The following is a 24,109-nucleotide window of genomic DNA, read 5'->3' as shown; positions in this document are numbered from 1 at the left end:
AGTTAGTGACCAAAATGACACAAGCCCCAAACTATAGAGACTGTTAGTGTAATTTACCATTTTTTAAGTGAAAATATTTAATAAAATTAAAATAATTAAATAAAATATTACATTTAAATTATAATTATATTATTTTTTATTTTATAATATTATTTTTTATTTTATAATCATCAAATAATCACTCAATTAGTCAAAAAATTAATTAAAATAATCACTCAGTATATATAATTTTATAATCATCAAATAATCACTCAATTAGTCAAAAAAATTAATTAAAATAATCACTCAGTATATATATATATATATTTTCCCTCTCTCTCTCTCTCTCTCTCACAAAATAGTCGGTCTCTCCTTTTTGTATACTTCATCAACCCGCAAAACAATATAAAAACAAAACCAGTCCCCCCTCCTCTCTCTCTGTCTCTCTCTCTCCTACCCAAGTTTCTGATTCCCCTCTCTTTCTATTTCTCTCTCTCATGAAAATTTGAATCAAATGTGATGGGAACTGGTTTCTCTCACCTCTTCCCTTGCTTCAACCCGGCTACGGCGGCGAACCGGTCGCCCCACCACCAACCGGAGCTGATCTTCAACGCCTCCGAGGCTCTCGACGAAACCCTAGGTCACTCCTTCTGCTACGTCCGCTCTTCCGCTCGCTTTCTCTCTCCTACTCCCTCCGATCGGTTCGTCTCTCCGACTCACTCGCTCCGCTTCTCTCCTTCCCACGAACCGCCCACCAAGCCCAGACCGGGTGCCTTTCCGGAGACCGGGTTCAAGTCCATCTCCGGAGCTTCGGTCAGTGCCAACACTTCGACTCCCAGAACAGTCCTCTTGTTGGACAACATTTACGACGATGCCACTGACTGTGTAGGCCTTGGTGGTGGTGTGAAAGCCAGTATTGTCAATGGGTTCGAGAGTACGTCGTCGTTTAGCTCCTTGCCTCTTCAACCGGTTCCTCGCGGCGGCGGCGAACCGTCCTTCTTCATGTCCGGTCCGATCGAGCGTGGGGCCCTCTCTGGACCGCTCGAAGGGACCGGCGGTTCGGACGGCGGTCGAGTCCCTTTCTCGGCGCCGCTCGGTGGCGTTTACGTAAAAAAGAAGAGGAAGAAGAGCATTCCGGGGATTCGAAAAGCGTTTTCGAGGAATTTTTCGGAGAAGAAGAGGCCGTGGGTGGTGCCTGAGAGGAATTTCGTCGGCCGGAAAGATGTCGGCTCCGCCGTGGACGGCGGCGAATCGGAGGCGAAGGTGGAGGGTAGTAATGTTCAGTGGGCTTTGGGTAAGGCGGGTGAGGATCGGGTACATGTGGTCGTATCGGAAGAGCATGGTTGGCTTTTCGTCGGGATTTATGATGGGTTTAACGGCCCTGATGCTCCTGAATTCTTGATGGGTAATCTGTATAAAGCTGTGTACAATGAACTAGAGGGTTTATTTTGGGATTCTGAGGACCGAGAAGGTGTGAGTGCAATTTCAGAAAATGTGGTAATTGCAGAGGATACGAATCAGTTAACTGAGAATGCCGGCGGAGAGGTTGGAAATGATGGGGAAATTCAATTAAGTAGAAACGAATCGAATGCATTGGAGTCCGATCGAGGATCCATAAAAAAAGTGACTTTTCAATCGGAACAGATTGAGATTAGACGGAGGCGATTATGGGAATTTCTAGCTGAAGATGACCCAGAAGATGGGCTTGATCTTTCGGGCTCGGATAGATTTGCATTTTCTGTAGATGATGCGCTTAGCGTGAGCAATGCTGGCACCGCGGTTAATAGACGGTCATTATTGTTATCGAAATTGAAACATGGGTTGATTAAGCATAAGGAGAGTAGGAAGTTGTTTCCATGGAGATTTGGGTTGGAAGCTAAAGAAGAGAAAATTGAAGAAGCTGAGAATAGAGTTGAGGAGAGTGTGAGCACAAGCCGCAGGCAGCGTAAGGTGGGTCCTGTTGATCATGGCTTAGTTTTGGGGGCAATTTCGAGGGCTCTTGAATTAACCGAGCTTGCGTATTTGGATATGACTGATAAGGTTCTTGATCGGAATCCAGAGCTTGCCTTGATGGGTTCATGTTTGTTGGTTGTGCTGATGAGAGATGAGGATGTGTATGTGATGAATGTTGGTGATAGCAGGGCTATTGTAGCACAGTTTGAGCCCGAAGAAATTAGTAGTAGCATAGGGGGGTCAAATCAGCTAATGGATAATGTGTCGATCGCAGAGGACATAGTTGAGGAGTCAGATGCTGGTGAGAAGGTGAATAAGGCAGCAAGTGAGGCTCCCACTCAGGCTATGAGGTTAAGTGCATTGCAGTTGTCTACTGATCACAGCACAAGCATCGAAGAAGTAAGTGTCGAATTTTGGGAGATCTTAAACTTATTCATATCTCCTTTTTTCGATATGTTGATAATTGGTTTGGATCTTGCAGTACTGCCACTTCCTTTTATATGGTGACTTGATAAGAATTCGATTACACAAATACAGTTTATCTTCTTGAAGTGCCCACGGAAGATATTGTTCCTTGTAAGCTGCATTGGTTGAAATTATGATTATGAACCTTAAAATGAACTAGTTACTACTACTGATAATTTTGTAAAGTAGGTCTACTACTGACAAAATGTATGTAGAAATCAAAAAATATTTCTCTGATGTATCTACTGGGGTATGTGGCTCTTCAAAAAAATCAACAAAATTATATAAGAAAATAAAAGAAAAGTCTCCATAAGCTAGAGAAACATAAGAACACAAGCACAATCATTTTCAAACAAAAAAAAAAAATCAAACCCTATTTTTCCGAAGGATTTCTTATTTCTCTCGTTCCGTATACCACATAAGGCAAAGAGGAGCAACTTGCCATGCCTTCCTTAAGCTTCCCTTCGGATAACCTTTACTCCAAGAAGTGTATGAATCTTCAATTATCAAGGCATCACCCACTTCACACCTAAGACTGAGAATACAATACTCGACACCTCCCTTGCAATTGGGCAATGCAAAAGGAGATGATTCACGCTCACCCCCTCTCTATTGCAATTGCAACACCAATCCAATAGGAATTTGCACATCTTTCTCAAGTTATTTGTCATTGGTATAGCTTTCTGAGCCTCCATCCTAGCCAAATAAGGAATCAACATCCCCTCCTCCCACTTGCTTTTAATAAAAGGAAGAGACTGATTCAGCCCTTTCCAAACCATGACATCCTCCACCTTTGCTTGGACTGCCATATCCTAAAGCATCTTAAGAAAAGCCCTAATGGACTCCATTTCCTAATCTTGAAAGGGTTTTTTAAAAATAGGCTTCCAAATTACACACTTATCACTATTCCTCCGTGGAGTATAATGTGGATGGTTGGAGTGAGTTGCTTGAGGAGTACCCTCTTGGAAGATGGTAGGCATTGAGATGAATGGAAACCATCGAAGGTGGATGAGAGAGTTAAAGCAACCTTAGGGGAGGGAGAGGATGGTGGTAGTGGAGAGTTTTGTATGCTGGAGAGGAGCAAGATGATGACCTACATGTGTGGGGCCTCCTTATGCACGGTGGTGGTGAGTCATGGGAAGCCAACTCATCTGACAATAGGTGGCTCAACTCTCTTGGCTGTGCAAAATAGAGAGAGAACTTAGATCAAATCGGCAACTTCATTGAGGCCTTGGGGGATGTATCATTTGTTGACATGTAGCAAGTTTGATATGTTATATGGACTCAAGTACAGGTATCAGGTGTGAGTGCAGGTTTAGGTGTGGTGTGGGTTCAAGTGTTAGACCTTATCTTAGGATATTGACAATTTAACATATGTATTCAAAAGTTGAATATGGATATGAGGACACGCTATGGACCATATATATTATATATTGTATAATATTCTTTGATAAGATGTAAATTATGTTGAAATATTCTTGAACCTATCTATTTGAAAAATTATGTATGTGACCTTTTCAAGTGATTGATCACTATGATGTAGCTGGGCCAAGATATGTCTCATTATTCAACCATCATGAAAATGGAGAATGCTCATGGTTGCAAACCATGTCAGGACAACTGCAACAGAGACCCTCCTGTTGGCTTTAAACTGATATAGGATGCGTGCGAAAAATATCTCCTACTAGTCCTGTTACCAAACTTGAAGTAGGACAGTGCCAAAGAGGAGTTTACAGCTAATTATTGTTAGTGACTTAGTGTTTGTGTGTAGAAAATTAGTGAAGTTATGGATTTTTTAGGTTTGTAGTGGTTTATAAGGTGGGTAATTTAATGAAAGGAGACACAAAGTTAAGGACTGTCTCTGCCATGAACTGTAATTTGGGCTGGTGTGTGTTCTTTTGGTTGCTGGAATTGTATAGTTTAATGGTGGAAATTGGTTTGAGGTTTAGAGATGTACACCACTGGAATTTCATGAGAATGTTGCTTGAATAACTATCTCTTCTTTTATATTTTATTTTTATTGTAAGGATAGGTACCCCCTCCCCTTTTGGGGTGGCATGAGATATCACTTGAGCTAACAGCTAGTGGTGCCCAGAACTCTTTTGGATACTAGGTGTTAGGGAAAAGAATAGTGGAGTAAGGGATAGGAGTTTTTAAGTGTGGTTCTGGGTTGAGAAAACAGCGAAAGTATGGCTTATTGTGATTATAGTAGAAAATTTAGCTTGGAAAAGTATGGCTTAAATTTTGCTTGGAAGAAGAAGAAGAAGAAGAAGAATGCTGAATATTTTGAGGGAACTTTAAGATTCACTCTTAAGAGTCCCCTTGGGTATCCACCTAGGTTAGAATTGCATTATGAAATTCTCAAAGAGAAAAATGCTGAATATTTTGTCTAAACCTGTTCTTCATTAAATTTAAAGAATTGCGTTGCTCTATGTATTCTTTTGGAAGCCCTATTCTACTATAGGACTTGAGCACTATATTTAGAAACTTGGATACTTCTACTGTAAACCCATGTAAACCAACTAAAACCCATGTATAAGAGGCCCAAAATTATAAGTTGACTCAAACTAATAGACGTGGACCCACCAGCATAAGTCATGTCCAAAAAATGTAAGAATTAAGCCCGGGGTAGTGTGTTGACTTAAAGATATACAAACTATGACTCAAAACAACCAAAAGCATGAATCTAAGAGGTCTCAAGCAGGCCCTTTTTCAGATTTAAACCAATTTCTAAGATCTCTCTCTCTCTCTCTCTTTCTTTTTCTTTTTTTCTTTGATTGGCAAATGGTAGTTGTTAGTTGTTAGTTGTTAGATTAGCATCTATAGAACAAAATCTCCCCACCCTTGGCGGAGCTCCTAAGTGCTTGCACTCCCTTAATTCAACTCCCCTAAGGGAAATTGAACCCATGACCTCCTTGGGACTCTCTATTCTTCGAACTTAGTTTCTTTGGAGTTTCTTATGAATTGGGTCACATGTCGATTCCTGTCTTCTAATCTACTTGGTAAAAGCTGCAATGTGATTTGCTGTTAGGTAACTACGACAGTTTACTATTTTTGTGATTTTATATTGTAGTTATATTGGGTGTTTGGCAAAGGCTATTTTTTGGCTTTTTGGGCTAAAATGTACAAAAATACAAAATAGGCTAAAATAATTAATAAGACAAAATGTCACATCAAACCCATAATCATTTTACTTTTTCTCTCACAAACATTACATCCAACTACAAAAAAATTCAACTATCTTCCCAAATACAAAAATTTTAGCCTACTAAAATAGCCAAAAATTAAAATAGCCTACTAAAATAGCAACTTCCCAAACACCTATGTTGTTTGTAATCTTAGGATGGCCAATTTGAAGGGCAATCTCTTATAACCAAGAGAGAAGCCACTTTAGATTTAGAGTGTGTTTTCAGGTGTCGCTATTTACTATGCCATATTATTTTGTTCTGTCATTGTTTTCTGCTTCATCCTTCTATTCAATTGTTGTTTTGTACATATATATAGAGGCCATTTATTAGTGAATGTTCCAATCTTATTGATATCCCATCATTCAGACCTGATGTATTTTCTGGACAGCATTGCATTCTATGTTAGTTTAATTCTATGTAGTAATTTTAGTACATCATTGTATGTTTTCACTGCGAAGCTTTGTTCAACATTGCCTTCACAAGATATTAAGATTTAATAAAAAAGAAATATGTTGTGTTACACTTTTGTTTGCTTCTGGAACATGTTAAAGGTATGTTAGAAAGATCTCATATTCAGATGTTCTGTTTTGTCCTGTTGTTTTTTTTTTTGTGTGTGGTGTTGATGATAATTTGCTTTTATTAGCCTTTCTGTTGTATTCTTCATTCTTCACATTAATTATTGCAGGAAATTATAAGAATCAAGAATGAACACCCGGATGACAGCCATTGTATTGTCAATGATAGAGTAAAAGGTCGTCTTAAAGTTACTCGTGCATTTGGGGCTGGATTTCTCAAACAGGTTTGTTGATGATTTTCTCTTACTGTAAAGTGTATTAAGGGCTTCTGCAGACAATAAGTTTGCCTTACCAGGAAAAAAGTCAAAAGATACCAAGTTCCTAGCTAAAAACAAAAAATGGAATCTAATATCACATGGAAACTCAGCCAATTTTTCCATGCCATATATATTCCTGTTCTGTTGGAGTAGATTGTGTTGAACTGTGACTTGTCTATAAGGCATAGTTAAATTTTACACTAGAATTGCAAAATTAAGAATTAATCTTGGAGGAAGAGATATACTACAACAGTTAAGAGGTCATTTCCATGACAAATTGAGTGTTGATGATTTTCTTTGTTCATACTTAGGGTTATAAAGACCGAGAAATATACATGTCACTGCATTTTTGATGAAGTTTAGACAGAAATATATAAGCACGTGTTATATAGGAAGCATTGTAGCTGCACAAGCACAGCTATATAGCTATACAATATTTAGTTGCATATGTATCTTTTAAGTGTCGTTTTCCAACTTAAAATATCCAAGTCACCCTATGACAGTGAATTCTTTATGTGACTCTGAATTTTTGAAATTTTAAAGTGTTGTATGTACTCTCCATCTGATATGAAGTCAGTCTGATACATTCTCTTGAATGTTGAGCACCACAAAATTTCTCTATCGTGTGCTCCTTTTGCACTTTCCTTTTTAAAACAACTGAACTGTGAGTATGGTAGAATGTGCATTGTAATGTAATCGTCAAGCTGGTGTGTTGATTATATGCTGAAATGCAATACCTATTGTCTTGCACATCAGCACATGATATGTTCACAAATGTAGGCACCAGAATTCATCCATCTAACTAAATGGGTTCCGCTATATGTAGTTGCTTTGGTTTTATAAACTTGTATAGGATGTTCTATATATATATATATTATCAGGAATATGGCAAGTTAAATGATTTTTTTGACACGCATGTTGGTGCAGCCCAAGTGGAATGATGCATTATTGGAAATGTTTCGGAATGAGTATATTGGTACTGCACCATACATATCCTGCTCGCCATCTCTTCGTCACCATAAACTGTGTCCAAGAGATCAGTTTTTAGTCCTCTCATCTGATGGCTTATACCAGTACTTGAGTAATCAGGAAGTGGTTTCTCATGTTGAGAGTTTTATGGAGAGGTTTCCAGATGGAGACCCCGCACAGAACCTAATAGAGGAGCTTCTTCTGCGTGCAGCCAAGAAAGCTGGTAATTTCCTCACCTACTTCTCTGTGTTTATATCAATCAGTTTTCTGGTATGCTTATTATCTATAAGCAAGGACATATTTGGAAGGGACATACAAATTTGACCCTGATATTTGCCAAATTTCTAGGATGTGCCCTAGATTAATGTTGGGTAAGAATATCTAATCAAGTAGATATTTTAAATTTGAACCTGTCTGCATTGAGTTCCACACTTCGTTTATGAGTTACGGACAATTATTGGTTATTTGGTGGTCTAGCACCCTATATTTTTTCTAGACATATTCTATGTTTAATCAAATTGGTATATTCTCAGTCCTGGAGCGACTCTTGTTCTGTTTCCCAAACTACATTGGTCTTTACCTGGATTTTTGAGACTAATTGCAGGCCTTTTTTTTTTCAAAGAAAAAATTTTCATCTGTTTGCACAAGTTGGTATGCATTAATTCTTTTAAGCTTTTCGGAATATGTCCTATGGAAGTTCACTTTTAAAAGTAAGACTTTTGTTCAGTTGGAGGCAAAGCATATCCCGTCATATCTGTTGCTATATATAAAAAATTATTGTACGAAGTAATACCCACTTATGGTTTGTCTGGACTTGGTAGTGAACAAACTAACATCAAATACAAATATAAAACTATTAGTCTAATTTCAAGAGGAAGGGTTATTTTACTCTCTTTGAATTTGTTTTACAGTAAGGGGTTGTTTGGGGTGTTCTAAATAAGTGCACTTTTGTCTTTTTGGACTAAAAAGTTGAGGAAAAAAATATGAATGTTTGGGTTAATATTTTAACTTTTTACGAAAAATGTGTATTAAAAAATTATATAAAAAATGTATACGAGAGGTTATTGATAGCCCGTACAGCAGTCTGGCAGAGCAGTGGCAGACTAGGAGATAGGAAATTATTGCCTACTTCTTAGGCTTAAATTGGCGGTGTTGTCCGGCCCTTCGGGGCCCACCACGGGTCATGTTTTGCTAATCGGAACCGTTGAATGTGTAGAACTCATCGAGTACTATATGTTTATGAAAAATCATGGTGATTGGATATCGATAGCTATCTGATCGTGTTAGTTTTTTGTCAACCGTTAATTATAACACCATCCATTTTTTATACAAAACTAATTTGATCATATAGTTAGCGATATGCAATTAACGTGATTTTTATAGGCATATAGTATTCGACGAGTTCTACACATTGAATGGTTCAGATTATCAAAAAGAGATCTGTGATAGCCCCCATTGGCCCAATATTACCCTCCAATTTAATGAATAGATATACCTAATTTTTTTTTTACCCCATTGACAGCCCAATAAAGTGCACTGCCACCACAGGTACCACCAGTCACGTCTTTGTATGGTAATATTGTGTAAATTAATATTTTTATATTTTTAATAGGTGAATAGTGACAACTTTTTAACTTTTTAGATAATTTTTTGGCTTTTTGGATTTTTCATGGGTTGCCAAACTTGGCCTAAGTCTATTCACCCAGAAAAAGGATTCCAGAAAGTTATCCAGATTGTGATTGTATGGTAGAGATTGAAGTGGTGTTGTGTGGGTCCATGGATGAAATATATCTAGACCATTGATTAATAATTCTTGGTAGGATTCTGGGCAAAAAATCTGGGTTTGTAGTCTTACTGATGAAAGGATAGATTTTGGAGGAGGATGGTGAAGGCATAATATGTGGTAAATGGGGGATTGGTCTCCTTCATTGGAGGTTTCTATGTCGCGTGGCGTGGGACTTTGGAAGGGTATTTGTGGGGGATGACAAGGCTGCATGAGTTATATTTGGTTTGGTGCTGGGAATGGGGGATAGGTTTCAATTCTGGAGTCATCTTTGGTGCGGTGGGGATAAGTTAGAAGTGTCTTTTCCTGCTTTTGCTTGTATGACAAACCAACAAAAGAGCAGTGATTAGTGATTATGCAAAAAGAGATTGACCTCAAGTTTTCTAGGATAATACATTTCATAGATGGTTGAATGATTATGAAATTGGAGAGCTTATGGAGCTGCTAAGTCATCTGTATGCTTTCTCTGTCTTCAGGAGAGGGAGAGGGCGTGATGAGATGGATTGGAGTTAAGTTAGGAAGATTTGAGATGAAGTCCTTTAATGAAAATGGGGATGAAGGGTCATGTCTTCCTGTGGAGAGAGATGGGGTTGTAGTGCATGAAAATATTTCTACCATTAACAATTTTTGGAGGAGAAGACAGTTCACGTGAATTGGCGTTACATGTGCAATGAGGATGGGAAATCAGCTAGCTATCTCCGCATGTTTGGAGGTTTTTTTTTTTTTCTCTCTCCCAAAAATATGTAAGATCTTTTTCGTTATTGGGGAGGAGTTAGGGTGGGGAAGAGAAGAAAGGAATGAAGTTTGGTGTCTCTAGCCTTACTGTGGAGATCATTTGGCGAGAGCGAAACAAAAGGATTTTTGAAGGGGTGGAAGAATCCATCTTTAAATTAGTGAGCAAATTTTTGTCTATTTTGTATAGTGGTTTTCAGATGGAGTTGAGTTGTTTTGAACTAATTTTTGGACTTGAGGCTTTTGAATGATTTTGATGTGTTGTATGTTTAGGGGCAATAGTCCGTGTGATGCACTATTATTATATATATATATATATTTGGGCAAATTACATTGACACCTCCTGAGATTTAAGTTTAATACATATCACCTCTTGGCGTTATCGAAATTACATTCCTACCACTATAGTCTTAATAATTCACAAACCTCCCTTGTAGTTAATATATATACCCTTGTAGTTAATAGTCTTATTTCACAAACCTCCCTACTTATATAAAAGACAACAACTCCTGATAGAAAAACATAAGAAATTAGATTGAAGAGAAAAAAAAGTAAAGCAAAGGAAAGAGGGAGGGAGGGAGGGAGGGAGGGAGGGAGGGAGGGGAAGAAAAAGAAAAAGCAAAAGAAGTAAAGCAAAGTAAGAAAAGAGAGTGTATGTATTCAATGTCTTTTCGATACTAATGTTAATTGTGTCTAAATAATTACAATGACAAGGGGGGTCAGTGTAATTTTTCAAATGTTAGGAGGTGATATGTATTGAATCCAAACCTCAGGGGGTGTAAGTGTAATTTACCCTATATATTTTACGTGTGGCACCCCCTTGGTGTCTTTTTTCTATATATAAAATCTTTTCTTATTTATAAATAACAAGAAGTGTTTGTTGCGTGTAATGCTGTAAACTCAAAAGTTGCCGCCATTTCTAATTACAAATGATTCTTGTGGCAGCCTACGTGACTTATTAGTTTGGCCATATTTGGTAATCAAGATGGGCAATGGAATGAACTGGCAAATCCATTTCCCTTATTAGTTTATCTAAAGCTGCATTTTATCTGGCTATTGTTACTTGGCCATTATCTGTAGTTTTGAAAGATTTGCAAGATATTCCTCAGGCCCACCTCATGGGTGACTTCTTTTATTTGGAGGCTGTTCTCTGCAATTCAATAGACTTGACAAGAAGCTTTATAGTTAGACTGGATATTAAATTTCTCATTACTTTCTTCAAGTTGATGCATTTACAGACTGTTCCTCATGTCTTTTCAAGTCTGTCAGTTTCAGACCTAATTTTTAAGTTTCATGCAGGAATGGATTTACATGAATTGCTTGACATCCCACAAGGTGATCGTAGAAAATACCATGATGATGTTACTGTAATGGTAATATCACTTGAAGGAAGAATTTGGAAGTCCTCTGGAAAATACCTTTGAAACCCTTATGAAATTTCTCAGCCAGTGACATCGGCTTTGATCCTGGAGCTGAGGTGATCGAAGTTCCAATGCCGATCCTCTTTTCATGGGTCCACAACGATTCTTTCATCTCGCGTCGTGAGCATATTGTCAAAGGGGGAACCCCGCATGACAAATGGCGAAGGCAGTTAGACATTTACCATGACTCCAGGTTTGTGCCAAAATATAGGTTTTTGGATGGCAAATAGGAATTTTGTAGTTGGGATTGACGGGAACTGGTCTTTAGTGAAAGAGATCCCTTCTTTCTTTCTTTATTTCTTTCTTTCTTTGTTTCCTTTTCTTCTTTTAAGAATTTTGCACAGATGGAGGCTTGTTTCATTCATTTTCATCTCTTTTATAGCGAAAAAAGATGTGGTTGTAATTTGGTGGGGGTTTAGATTTCCTTTACAGAACATTAGCATTTTCCCTTGTCAAAGGCGAGAATATCTGTAATTTTGTCGGTGTATTTCCATATTTCCATCAATGCAGTTTACAAAGAGTCAAAAATTTCTTGTTAGATCCATGTTTACAAACTATTACAGGTAATCTCAGTTGGAAACTTCTAAACTATATTCTTCTGAGATCAAAGGTTGTGTAAAAAAAGTTTGAAACAAGTTACAATTATACAACACTGCAACAAGCGAGTAGAATGAAATTTTACATTTTGGTGGTTGTAGCTGTTGCATCTGTAATTACATGCGGTACAAAGAGTGAACACTTGATTGAATATGTGGAACACTTGGATCATCATTTATGCTGTAATGGCAGGTGATGGAGCTCTTGATTGAACCCATTCTACTATATCTTCTCTGGTTGCAATGAAAAACCCAGGTTTCTCTTCGCTCTGTGAAAAAGGTGCAGCGAGCTTCTGAACATGAGATTCAAACGCACTGGCTAGTCCTTGAGAGAACTTATGGGTTCCTGAACCGGTGTGGGCTGAAAATAACTCTGGCAATGCTTCTTGGCGCTTGATGATTTGCGTCAGAGTATCCATCCATTCTTCAAATGCAGTGTGGGCTGCACCCACGGACAGTGACCGGACATTCAGACGCCATTCCTCGGGTGTCTTGGTATGTAAACCGGGGTACAAACCATATACTGTTCCTACGTAAAGTAGTTCGTGGGCCCTCTCATGGAGGTTTCTCTTTCGACATATATCAATCAAGCAGTTGCAGAAGGGTCTTCGAGCATCTACTGCTGTGGCATTAAGTATGCCTCTGAACTCCTCTCGGATGGTCTCAAAACTTGTTTTCTCCTCCCTGAGCAATTTAATGAATGCAACTAATTGTGGGTTCGCATGTTGCAAAAGACTGAGGACCTTGTTAATGTCTTTGCCTTCTTCGCAGTATGACACAACAGACAACAAACACCCACAAAGCCTATCATCCGGCTTTATACCTCTTTCAATTGAGACCTCAAAAACCCTAACCAAGTCATCAATTCTCTTAGCCCTTCCCAAGCATTGTATCAAACAAGTACATCCCATGACATTGAGCTCAACACCCCTCTTAGGCATTTCCTCGAACAGTTCCATCGCCTTGTCAACCCTCCCTCCGCTTCCGTAAATGTTGAGCATTGCGGTGTAGCTCCAACTATCCGGCCTACAATGCTCCAACCTCATCATATCCTCAAACAACCTCTCCGCATCCTCCTCCAACCCAAGATCCGCGCACATACTCAACAACGTGTTGTACAAAATGAAGTCCATTGGCCACCCGTTTGACCTCATGCGTTCCCACAACTCCAACGCATCACGAGCCCACCTCGCCTTGCCATAAATCTTCACTAGTGCGGTTAGGGTTTTCTCATTCGGGCTAACCCCTGATTCGACCATTTCCTCAAACAAGCTTCTAGCCAAGCCAGGCTTTCCAGTCTTGCCCATTGCTTCCAATAATGTGTTGTACACAACCAAATTGCGCTCTACCCCAAGAGACCTCATCTCTTGGAGCACATACCTTATGCCATCATAGTCCCCAGCTTCACCAAACATCTTCGCTAACACGGAAAAAGCAATGGGGTCGGGTTTCCACCCGCTCGCCCGCCCTCTCTCGTACAAACTCATCACCTCCTCAACCTTCCCCAACTTAGCATACACATCTAAAATGGCAGAGTATGTAACCTCATCGGGCATCAAACCAGTCTTGTACATCCTCTCAAACCACTCCACAGCCTTGTCAAATAGATTACACCTCTTGGCACAAGTAATAATAGTTGAATATGTAATGTTATCAAGCTCAATCCCATTGTTTATCATGTCATGTGCAAGGTCTTCTATAAGCTGAAATTGCCTACCAAACCTCAAAGACTTCATTGTGACATTGTAGAAGATTGTTTCTACAGGAAAAAAGTTCTGGGTCTTGATCCAATTGAAGAAAAGGAGGGTCTTTTGCCATGGTCTCAAGCTGTTGAGCACCAACAGTGAATTTTCTCTGTTGGGTGGGTGAGGCATTTCATCAACCACTTCCAAGAAAGCTTCTTTTGAGGTGTCACAGTCATTGAGCTTCTTGGCAAAGAGCTTGAGGTCTCTGATTTGGGGATTGTAAGAGTGTCGAGACCTTTTGTGGCGTTGGAGGGTGAGGACAGAGAGTTTAGGCCGTGTGGGGTTGACCCAGGTGGATTTAGGCTTGGCTAGGAGGTGGGTTTGGGGTGTTTGTGGTGGGTATTCTTTGGTGGGAGTGTCGGAGAGGGTGGTGGTGGAGAGAGGCCTGAGCTGGTCAGAGAGAGACGGGTTGTTGTTCTGTTGGTGGTGGTGGAGCTCAGCCAAATCTGGTGGGGGAGATTTGGAGGAAGAGGAGGAACATGAAATGGTGAGTCTTCTGGTGGTGGTGGTGGGGGTGGTGATGGGGAGTCTTGGTGGAGAGGTGAAGGAAATTGGGCAGTTGAAATCTAGAGCTGTGGAGATAGTTGCAGGCATGGTGTTTGTGTGTGTGACTGAGAGAGAGAGAGAGAGAGAGAGAGAGAGAGGGTTGAGTAGAGGTTTGGTTGATAATGGCTTGACGGAAATATCTGTGTATTTGTGCTGGGAATGTATGGATATTTTTGTGACCTTATCTCTAAACACACTCCAAATGGAGAAATGTCTCACATTTTTTCTGAACGATACATGTTTTACATTTGACGATATAAAAGAGTGAGAGCAAGTGCATGCAAAAATCATTAAAATATTTTTCGAATAGAATTTGTTAAAAAAATCACAACACATTAAATGTGTGTTTTTTTTCTTAACAATTTAACAAAAATAAGTCTAACATGTTTCGCACATAAATTTGTTCGCTAGGGAATTAGTTTGGAGTATAACGTAGACAGTGCCAAATAGTAACTCTGAGGAGACCTTGAGGAGTAGAAGGTGGTCACAGTGGTTAGGCAAGCCTGTTGGGGGTCATGGTGGTGGGGAAGGGTTGGGGTGGGTTGCAGCGTTCTGGGTGAGCTCCAAAAATGGTGGTGGTGGGTGGGATGGAAGGAGGGCAACTTTGATAGGATTGGAGATAGTTTTAGTTAGGATTGTGCAAAATACCGTCAAATTTGTTAAAATCGCATCGATTCGTATCAATTCGCACCACTTTATCCGCTAATCGCACTTTAAACTTTAAAATTTATAATCCGCTTTCGAAATCGCTTTACTCTGCTATAGTTAATACGTATATATTTTTCAACCTATATAATATCAAAGTAAAAATAAATGTGAAATAGATTTAATATGTGATATTTATTACAAATTAGTTATATATATGAAAAATATTATATAAAATTAGTTTGTGCTATACAAATTAGTGTTATATATTATGCAAAGGCTTAATCATTGGTTATGATATTCTTTAATCTGTCAATCCGTTCAAAATTGCTCAAACCGTAATTTGCCAATCCGCCAATTAATTTATAATTTTACTTTTAAATCGTCTGAACCAAATCGCGCACCCCCTAATTTTAGTATTAAGTCAGGTGTTAAAAAGAAATTTCATAAAATTTGATCTTTTTTTGAGATGGATTCAAAGAAGGTGAGGGGCCAAAAAAATAAATAAATAAAGGGCAAATTGCATATACCTCCCTTGAGGTTTGACTAAATTACAGATACCCCTGAGGTTTCGAAAATTACATCCCACCCCCTAAGGTTTGTATTTTCATAACAATTTGCTCCCTGAGGTTTAAATTTCATAACAAATTACCCCCTAATTTGTTATGCAAATATAGCATTCAGGGGGAAATTCGTAATTTCTCAAATCTCAGGAGGATATTTGTAATTTAGCCAAACCTCGAGGGGTATATGTAATTTGCCCATAAATAAAAAGTTAAAATGCTATTGGCTGGCAGCACTAGTCAAAATATTCACAAATTATGGAACTTCTAAATAATGCACCCTCGAAATCTTATTTTACACAAAGTCTTGTATTTTAAAGAGTAAGGTAGATGTATAAAGAAAAATTTAGTAGATGAATTTGAAAACTCCCAACTAAATTACTGTGTGAAAACCGAGAAGCACTTTGAAATTCACCCCTACTAGGCCATTCAATTCAACAAATCTGGTAGGAGAAGTTGCTCTGATTCATTCATTCTTATCTATAGGTAAGGGAAGAGAGAAATTATGACCTCGGGGCGGATAGTGAAGGATTCAAATCCCTCAGTATTCCTACCAATACTTGAGTTTTCAAGGCCTAACTCTTCGATTGCTCAGACATCCTTCGTGCTTAATTGCGGGTCTAAAGTGCCAATGCATGCTTTTCTTTGATTGAATGCAGAAATGTAACCATTAGCTTTCCATCTGATCTTCTCACTCTTTTGAGTTGTGTGAAGAAGTTTAGAGGGGGCATGAAGAACAATGGAGGGCAGTAAAAAGAACACGATCTTAATTCTAAATACAAGCAGATCTTTAAGTCATAAAACAAGCAGAACTTTAAGCCATAAAGGCTGTTTTCTATCAGACATGAAAAAAAGACCAAAATGAATCTCAAGGCTGCCTACTTTGATCAAAATGAACTTTTTAAGAATTTACAATTGACAATCTGGGCGAGAATGAGAACCCTTTTTAAAAATAGAAGCATTTTTTCACAACATTTTTGGTTCTTCTTGCAGCAGGAGAGGGGCTGAGGTGGGGAGAGCAAGAAACACAACTTGGTTTCAATATCACAAAACTTCCCTCAATATCTCAACTTGATTTTGCATAGATTCTTTGGTAAACCAATGATAATTTACAAAACAAAAAATTCAGAGTTGTATACCGTTCATCACCTCTCACCGAGAACCCTTGACTATGGGACTCAGCAATTCTTTGATATGACTTTCTACTTTCTTTTGGAGAGAAGTGGAAGGCAAACGCTCAATCACCTCAGCGCCAAACGAGAAGATGAGAGCTTTTCTAGCTGTTTCTAAGTCAACCCCCCGTGCCTGAAAGTAGAACAGTTGGTTCTCTTCTAGATCACTAATTGCAGCTCCATGGGAACACTTCACATCATCGGCGATGATCTGGAGATTGGGCTTGACATTCACAGTTGCACGAGGCTCAAGGAGTAAGCTCCTTGTTAGTTGTCCAGCATCTGTCTGCTGTGCATATCTGCACAATCAATTAAAATGAAAAAAAATTCAATATAACTAAATTATATGCATGTATATACACATAAAACCATGTATATCAATATAATTAATTGATCTCACTTTATCTTTTTCTTTTTTTTTTTGTGTGTGAGCGCAAAAAAATACATTGTTTCCTGCCTACGTTATTCAAACAAGACTAAACATAACGAATTGTATTGGATCACAATTGAATCGCAAAATTCACCCAATTTAAGATTCAACAGCAAGAATTGAATCATTTTGGTTGAAACTCGTATCAAATCATGAATCATAAGATTCTAACAACCATGTTGACATTACAGACACCATACCCCAAAGAGACTATCTAAGGTCATTTACTAAATGATAATAAATGTCTAAATAACTCAATATGGAAGATATACACAATTAGTTTAGAAAGTCATTAGCACCATGATAACCAGTATAATCACATAACCAAAAAATGAATATTGGCATGTAACTGACATGATATCAATCAGCCATGTACTTTAAGAACAGCAAAAGATCCAACAAAACACAATTACCTGTTGACCTTGATGTTCCCATCAAATACAGCCTGTCCCAGAGAATGAGCCACAATGCACTTGTGAAGTTGCCGAGAAACCCCTCGTGGGTGGTCCAACACTACTCTACTATGTAGATCTTGTGTTTGATCACCGACAGACAAGTGAAATGTTGATAACTCTGTCATAGTGTCCGGGCCAACTTGCTGAACATGAAGATTGTGTCTGCTCAACTTCCCACCAGTGCTTACCTCTACAAGCTCATAAGTGCTTGCTGATTCCTGCATATGGTGAATTTAGGTACAAACCTAATGTTCTTCCTTGGAAGGTCACACATCTAAAGTTGTTGGATCAATTATTTACACTGACATTAGGAAGTTGCAGAACGGGTATTGCCATTACCAAATGATATGAAGGCAGCGTTAGCCTTGTGGCTATGACAAGGTTGAGATCACAAAAATGCACATTCAATCAGGAACATTTTTTTGAATATCATCATATCACCTCCTTTCCTTAGGTTGGGAGGAAGAGATGCAATGCAATAGGAAACCAAACTAAAAAAATGTTTGAGTGCATAATTGTCGAAGACAGAAATGCATTGAAAAATAACTCATGTTCCATAGACAACTTTTGGATCACCAACAACAAAATCTTTGTATCATATACGTCTTTCCTGCAGATTTGCAAAATAATTGGATTTCCAATTACTACATTACACAAAACAAAGCAAAATTGTGCACCATAGAAATGTAAATACTAAAGGGTTGCTAATTGCAGTCCTGAATTAAACATAAACATAAGCATAAGCTTAAGTGAGTCTCTTCTTTTTTCACACAGCCAAAAAAATAATAAAAGAGAGTTTTTGTTACATAATTTGATTACAAAAACCATGAAAAAACTAATATTAAAACAAGCAAATAAACACTAATTCTATGTTTGCATGAATGGATTGGAAGTGAAGAAATTTGAGGCCAAGATAAACAAATCGTAAGAGATTTTGCCATTAGAGTTGGATTGAAATACTTGGAAAGAGGATTTGAGTAGATATCTTTTTGTAAGGATTCCAAATAACTATTTTAATCATGTTATTTCAAATTCATCGCTATTGATATATAACCTAATTTTTATACTATTTGAATTGGGTATATACATTTTGAGTGATCAATGCCAAATATCACTGATTTGAAATCCATATTTCCAAATGCAACCTAACATTATGCCTGCATAAACAAGTAGATAAATATGTCCATCTGCTACAAAATATGAAGCAACCATCACGACATGAATTCAAGAAATTCAAGAAAGGCACAAAAGTTTTACCTGCTGAACCAAAGTCCACTTGATATGTGCAGCATTCATAGACTGGCTTTGAGTGTAAGAATGGTTAACCTTTGCCCCTTCTCCAATGACAACTTCCATAACTGAATTTGCCCAATAACTCTTCTCCCCATCTCCCCCAACAAACTCCTCAACTATACCCACCTCCCCTCCCTTCTCCACCACCACCAACACCCTCGGATTCGAAACGGGCAGCTTTTTCGACCCCTTATCGGCCCCTGAAACCGAACAATACCTCAAATGCAAAGGACTCTCAACCCTACATCCCTCAGGAACATACACAACCACCAAATCAGGGGTACCCAATCCATTAAGTGACCAAAACAAGTCTCCCTCGAAATTCAACACAAATTCAGATACCCTTTTCATCACAGCCTCCGAATCGAGGCTCGATAGGGTACCAACAAACACACCATTAGGGAATTTAGGCAATTGGATTAGAGAATTTACAAGAAACCCATCAACAATGACAAGATTGGGCAAATGGGTATCAATGGAAACAGACAAAGAATCCAAATTTGGAGGTGGGGATGAAATAGGTTGAATTTCAGAGAGTTTTATGAAGGAAGTGTCAGTGAATCGAAAGGGCTCGTCCTTGCGAGACGGCCATGGGGTTGAGAGGAGGGACTGAGAGGAAGTGTCTCTGAGCTTCTGAAGAGGCGGTGGCGAGGAAGAGGGAGAAGAGAGAGAATCTTCTAGGGTTTCTGCAATTTGGAGGACAAATGGGTCAGAAAGAGTTGCGATTGGGGTTAAAGAGTGGTGTGTAAATGTGGTTTTGGGTCTGGTTTTGATTCTGGGTGTTGTGAATTTTGATAGGTATGGTTGTGATGAAGATATACATATGAATATAGATGGTTTTACATGGAAGATGGGTGGAGAGATTGAAGCAGCCATTAATGACAGTTGTGGAGAGAGGCAGAGAGCGCCAATGGGTCTAGTGCTTCTAGTAAGGTGTTGTTTGGGAATTGTTTTTTGTTAGTAGTTTTTTGGTTTTTTTATTGAAAAATGTTAAGGATTATTTTAGTTATTTTTTACAACAAAAAAAAAATGTGTAAAAAAAATAAAAAAAGTGATGTGATTGGGTGTTATAGTTTTTTTTTTTTTAATCAAAAAGGCAACACTCCAAACAGGCCTTATTAGACTTTTTGTAGCGATTTTTTGATTTTTTTTTTTATTTGTTCCCAAACATCATCTCACTTGTAATTGGGCTTGCGGGCGTCAAACCAGCCCAGCCCATCCCAACTGACTTTTGAAGGTTATCATTCCGCCCATTGAAAATTAATTGGGGCGGTTATGGGCCCATCTTATGGACTGGACTTATTTTTCATTAAGTTGTAGTCCAACTTTTAATGATGAGGCCTTATTTTGGGCTTCTCAAGCATTGGGCTGCCTAAGGAACTGAAGTGAGTGATTGGGCAATCGATCCACCCCGAGTTAAATTTTCAATTTTGGATCAACCTCAACGATCCGTGCTGGGCCACACCCACAGGATTAGCACAGAATTTTGTCAGAAATAAGGATTTGACACTTTTGTCAGAATTTTTAATTTTTTCAATTTAAAACGTAATATTTAAACTTTATAACAATTTTAATCCTGAGTTTTTACAAAACATGTAACATACTCTCATTTGTTGTTTTTTCAACTTAATGTTGATTACAATTCTGAATATCATTGCGCCATATCAAAATCACTATTTATCAACTATTCACTTTATCTGAATCATTTGTCTTTGAGCTTTCCATAAGCCTAATCACTGAATTAATCTTGTTATACCCGTCTTTTTCTTTCCCTCCCCAAACACCTCCTATCCTCTTCCATAGCTACCCACCATCTTTTCTTTTCTTTTTTTTTTGCTTTTTTTTTTTATTGTCTTTTTCCTTTCACCTATAGCCACTAGCCTTTTTCCATGGCATTCTCCCACCACCACATCGCATACCCGTACTCCTCTCTTTCCCTTACCTCTTTTTTTTGAACAATAGATAATTTCATTTAAAAAGACCAAACGACACTTATAAGATCCATCAAAATCAAAATTTCACCAAACAAAGAAAAATTTTGCAAAAAGCACAACGGAGAGAAATCTAAGAAAATATTTAGACTCATATCATGTGTTCGTGCTCATACTGCCAAGCAGAACCGATCATAGAGTCGGCATTAGAGCATGTCTAAAATAATCAAAGATCCCAATCACAGAATGGATAAGTTTGAACATACACTCCTAATAGTCACCATAACTAAACAAACAAAAACAGAGCATAGCATAAAGACGAAAAATATATATATATATATATAGAGGAGAGGTGGATTGGGTGGAGGAGAGAAGGGTATGGGTGGATTTGAAAAAGAGTATAGGTAGGAGTGATGAATTTGAAAGAGGAAAAGAAAAACCCCCTCTTTACAGTCCCAACCCTGATCAGCCACATTGGAAAGGATCTCTGGATGGGTGTTTCTCAACACTCAGTGCTTACAATTTGGGCATGGAGAGTGATGCGCATAGAGAAAATTGGCAGTGGCTCTGGAAATGTCAAATTGCTCAAAAGATTAAAAGCTTCCTTTGGGTGTTGCTCCAGGGGAAAACATTGATTAACTGTATGAGGGTTAAGAGAGGGTTAACTGATGACCCAACATGCCCTTTTTGCAATAAGGTGGAAAACTTGGATCATCTTTTTAGAACCTGTTCTGCAGCTAGGGGTGTGTGGGAGACAGTTTTCTCCAGAAACTGGTACCTACAGATGAGTAATTCTTCTTGGAAAAGCTGGCTGATTTACAATCTCAAAAAGAAGAACAGTTTTGGGGAAAATACTCTTTGGAACACTTTGTTCTCTATCACTCTCTGGAGAATTTGGAAAAACAGGAATTCAAAAATTTTTGAAAATAAAACTGCTAGCATTTTTGAAAGTGTTAAATTCATTTTTGATTTTTCCAGAGAGTGCTCCCAAGCTTTCACTTTGTTTGTTCCTATTCTTAGAGCAACACCTTTACTAATCAAGTGGAGTTGTCCCCCTTCAGGCACACTCAAGTTGAATACTGATGGCTGCTATCGAATGGCCAGACCTGGAGGTTTTGGAGGTCTGTTAAGAGATGAAATAGGAGCTTGGATCTATGGGTTCTATGGCAAACTCGAGAACTGCACCAGCCTTGAAACCGATCTATGGGCTGTGTACAAAGGTCTCACCATCATCCTTCAAAAAGGTTTTCACAAAGTGATAATCGAGACCGATGCGACTGAAGTAGTGAAGCTGCTTGAAGAAGGTCCTGGCGAGCACCACCTCCTTAGAGGCCTTGTAGCAGACGCCCGGATCATCTTTACTGGTTGCCAATGCACTGTACAACACATCTACAGAGAAGGGAACTTATGTGCTGATGCAATGGCCAAACTTGGAGCTGAACAACCTGAGGACATTCTAGTTGTAAATGATCCACCTGCTGAAATCAGAGAGCTCTTGGTCTCTGATATGGTTGGGATAGCTAGGGAAAGGGCTTAGTTCCTGTTTGTTTGTATTTCTTTTCCGCTGAATCCAAAAAAAGGAAAGAGGAAAAGATATTTGATTTAAATATAAAATTGTAATAAAAATATTTTGTACAATGATAAGGGTAATAACAAAAATGCCTATTTTCGGTCTATTCTTTTTAAGAGAAATAAATGAATGATTCCGATCGAGACCCAATTAAAAGATCATGATTAAATTTTTTTTTTAAAAAAAAATAAAAGAACATAAAGAAAAAAAGAGTAGCATAGGGTTAGGTTAATTTGTGCACCAAAAAGTCACAAGTAGAATTTGGATTTGTGCTTTTAATCCAAAGAGTAAGGGAAATACTCATGGCGAATATAAATTTATATGATTATGCGAATTTGTATTTAACTTATATATTTTTATAAGATTATTCATGTAAATTCATAAAAATTTATGTAATTATATAAATTTTGTTTTAACTTATATATTTTTATGAGATCACTTATATAAATTTATAAAAACTTATATAATTTTACGTTAATAGATGGGAGAATTTTTCAATCCGGAACTTAATCATGAGAGAGAGAGAGAAAAAAAAAAATAATAAAATAAAATAAAAAATGTGATGTGTGATGGGGCTGGTTTCCCATATAAGTGGATGTGACTATTGTATGAGAGTGAGTGGTGGGAGACGGAGGAGTTATGTTAGAGATTTAAATAATTTATTAAATTTTTATCAATTTTTTTTGTGTGTATGATGTATATTTAAGTTGATTTGTATGAGTTGGATATTTATGTAAAAAATTTAGTAAAAAATTTGATAAATTATTTAAAGTCTATAACATTTTTAGGAAGGAAAAACTATTATTCAAGTGATTTTGGGGGACAACTGTGATGAATATGACATTTTCGCCGCTTCTAAAAAAAAAAAAAAAATGGGGGTCCATATATACACGATACATGATGTGGCCTAGGCCACTTTGCATTGATTTGGTCATTTGAAATTCACAAAGGCCGCCTCCAAACGCTATTACCAAAAGCCACCAAAAAAATAAAAAATTCTTCTCAATCTGATTCGAAAAATTCTATTTGTTAATGAATATTCAATTGCATAATTTTCAATTTGACTTGGGAAAACTTACCTGTCAGAAAAATTTTCAGAAATTAATTGCATAGTGATGAAAATTTTATAATTTTATTTTTTTATATTTATAAAATTTATCATTAATTTAAAATTATTTTTTTAAACACCCATTGAGGTGAAACTTCTCCTAATTGATGATTATATTTTAAAAGTAATGAATAACAACTTTAAAAAATAAAAAATGAAGAAAAAATAGAGTATTTTAATAAATCGGGTCCAATGACTTTTTTTTCCCCTCTAGATCGGGTATATGGATAGATTGAATTCAGATGATCAAATCAAATTTGGATTTCTTCAAATTTGAATTTGAATTTGATCTCTGTTTCACACCCTTAATTGATGTAAGATTCATACTAATTAATCATGTACATGACCACTATAGTTGCTTGTGTAATGTTTTAAATTAATTACGTAATAAAATCTCTTATTTATAAGAGATACGGGCTCATTTTTATTAAATAGCAAGAGACAAATAATGATTTTTTTTCCTCTGTAGTAATACCGCTTGAGGTACCCAATAAATGCTCTTCACAATTAAATGACTAATCGTGAATATAATCAAAGATTGTCCTAATCTAAAGTAATCTAATCTAATAATTAGTGTCTTCTTTTGTTCAAGATTAGGTGATTTTGACCCAATTCATTGTAAAATCATGAAACACGATTTTGAGTTGATGGACTGTACAAGTTTAGGGTGGCTGCCACTGTTGTGTAGACAATAGGGCTTTTTTTGGATAGCATTTTGACGATCCGAACAATT

The 24,109-nt window shown here is 37.6% G+C and overlaps 3 protein-coding genes across 3 annotated transcripts; 1 reads left to right on the top strand and 2 right to left on the bottom strand.

Moving 5' to 3' along the window:
- Nucleotides 1-327: 327 nt before the first annotated feature.
- Nucleotides 328-11,860, top strand: LOC114308512 (protein phosphatase 2C 29-like). The gene is made up of 4 exons (XM_028254123.2): nt 328-2,331; nt 6,271-6,384; nt 7,345-7,609; nt 11,201-11,860. Exons 1-4 carry the CDS (start codon nt 499-501, stop codon nt 11,323-11,325), a joined length of 2,337 nt encoding a protein of 778 aa, XP_028109924.2. The 5' UTR covers nt 328-498; the 3' UTR covers nt 11,326-11,860.
- Nucleotides 11,861-11,893: 33 nt separating this feature from the next.
- On the bottom strand, nt 11,894-16,132 carry LOC114308513 (pentatricopeptide repeat-containing protein At5g46580, chloroplastic). Its single transcript, XM_028254124.2, has one exon. It carries the CDS (start codon nt 14,543-14,545, stop codon nt 12,095-12,097), a length of 2,451 nt encoding a protein of 816 aa, XP_028109925.2. The 5' UTR covers nt 14,546-16,132; the 3' UTR covers nt 11,894-12,094.
- A 147-nt stretch (nt 16,133-16,279) lies between these two features.
- Nucleotides 16,280-19,715, bottom strand: LOC114308514 (protein ABCI7, chloroplastic). Its single transcript, XM_028254125.2, has 3 exons — nt 18,732-19,715; nt 17,433-17,692; nt 16,280-16,888 (listed from the first exon to the last, which is right to left on the bottom strand). The coding sequence occupies exons 1-3, from the start codon at nt 19,641-19,643 to the stop codon at nt 16,570-16,572; spliced, it is 1,491 nt and encodes a 496-aa protein (XP_028109926.2). The 5' UTR covers nt 19,644-19,715; the 3' UTR covers nt 16,280-16,569.
- Between the last annotated feature and the right edge of the window lie 4,394 nt (nt 19,716-24,109).

The sequence above is a fragment of the Camellia sinensis genome, chromosome 11, assembly GCF_055761805.1.
Source record: "Camellia sinensis isolate YWXY chromosome 11, ASM5576180v1, whole genome shotgun sequence".
In the NCBI taxonomy this organism is placed as follows: domain Eukaryota; kingdom Viridiplantae; phylum Streptophyta; class Magnoliopsida; order Ericales; family Theaceae; genus Camellia; species Camellia sinensis.
The sequence above is the reverse complement of the archived record's forward strand: the minus strand, read 5'-3'. Positions and strand labels throughout refer to the sequence as shown.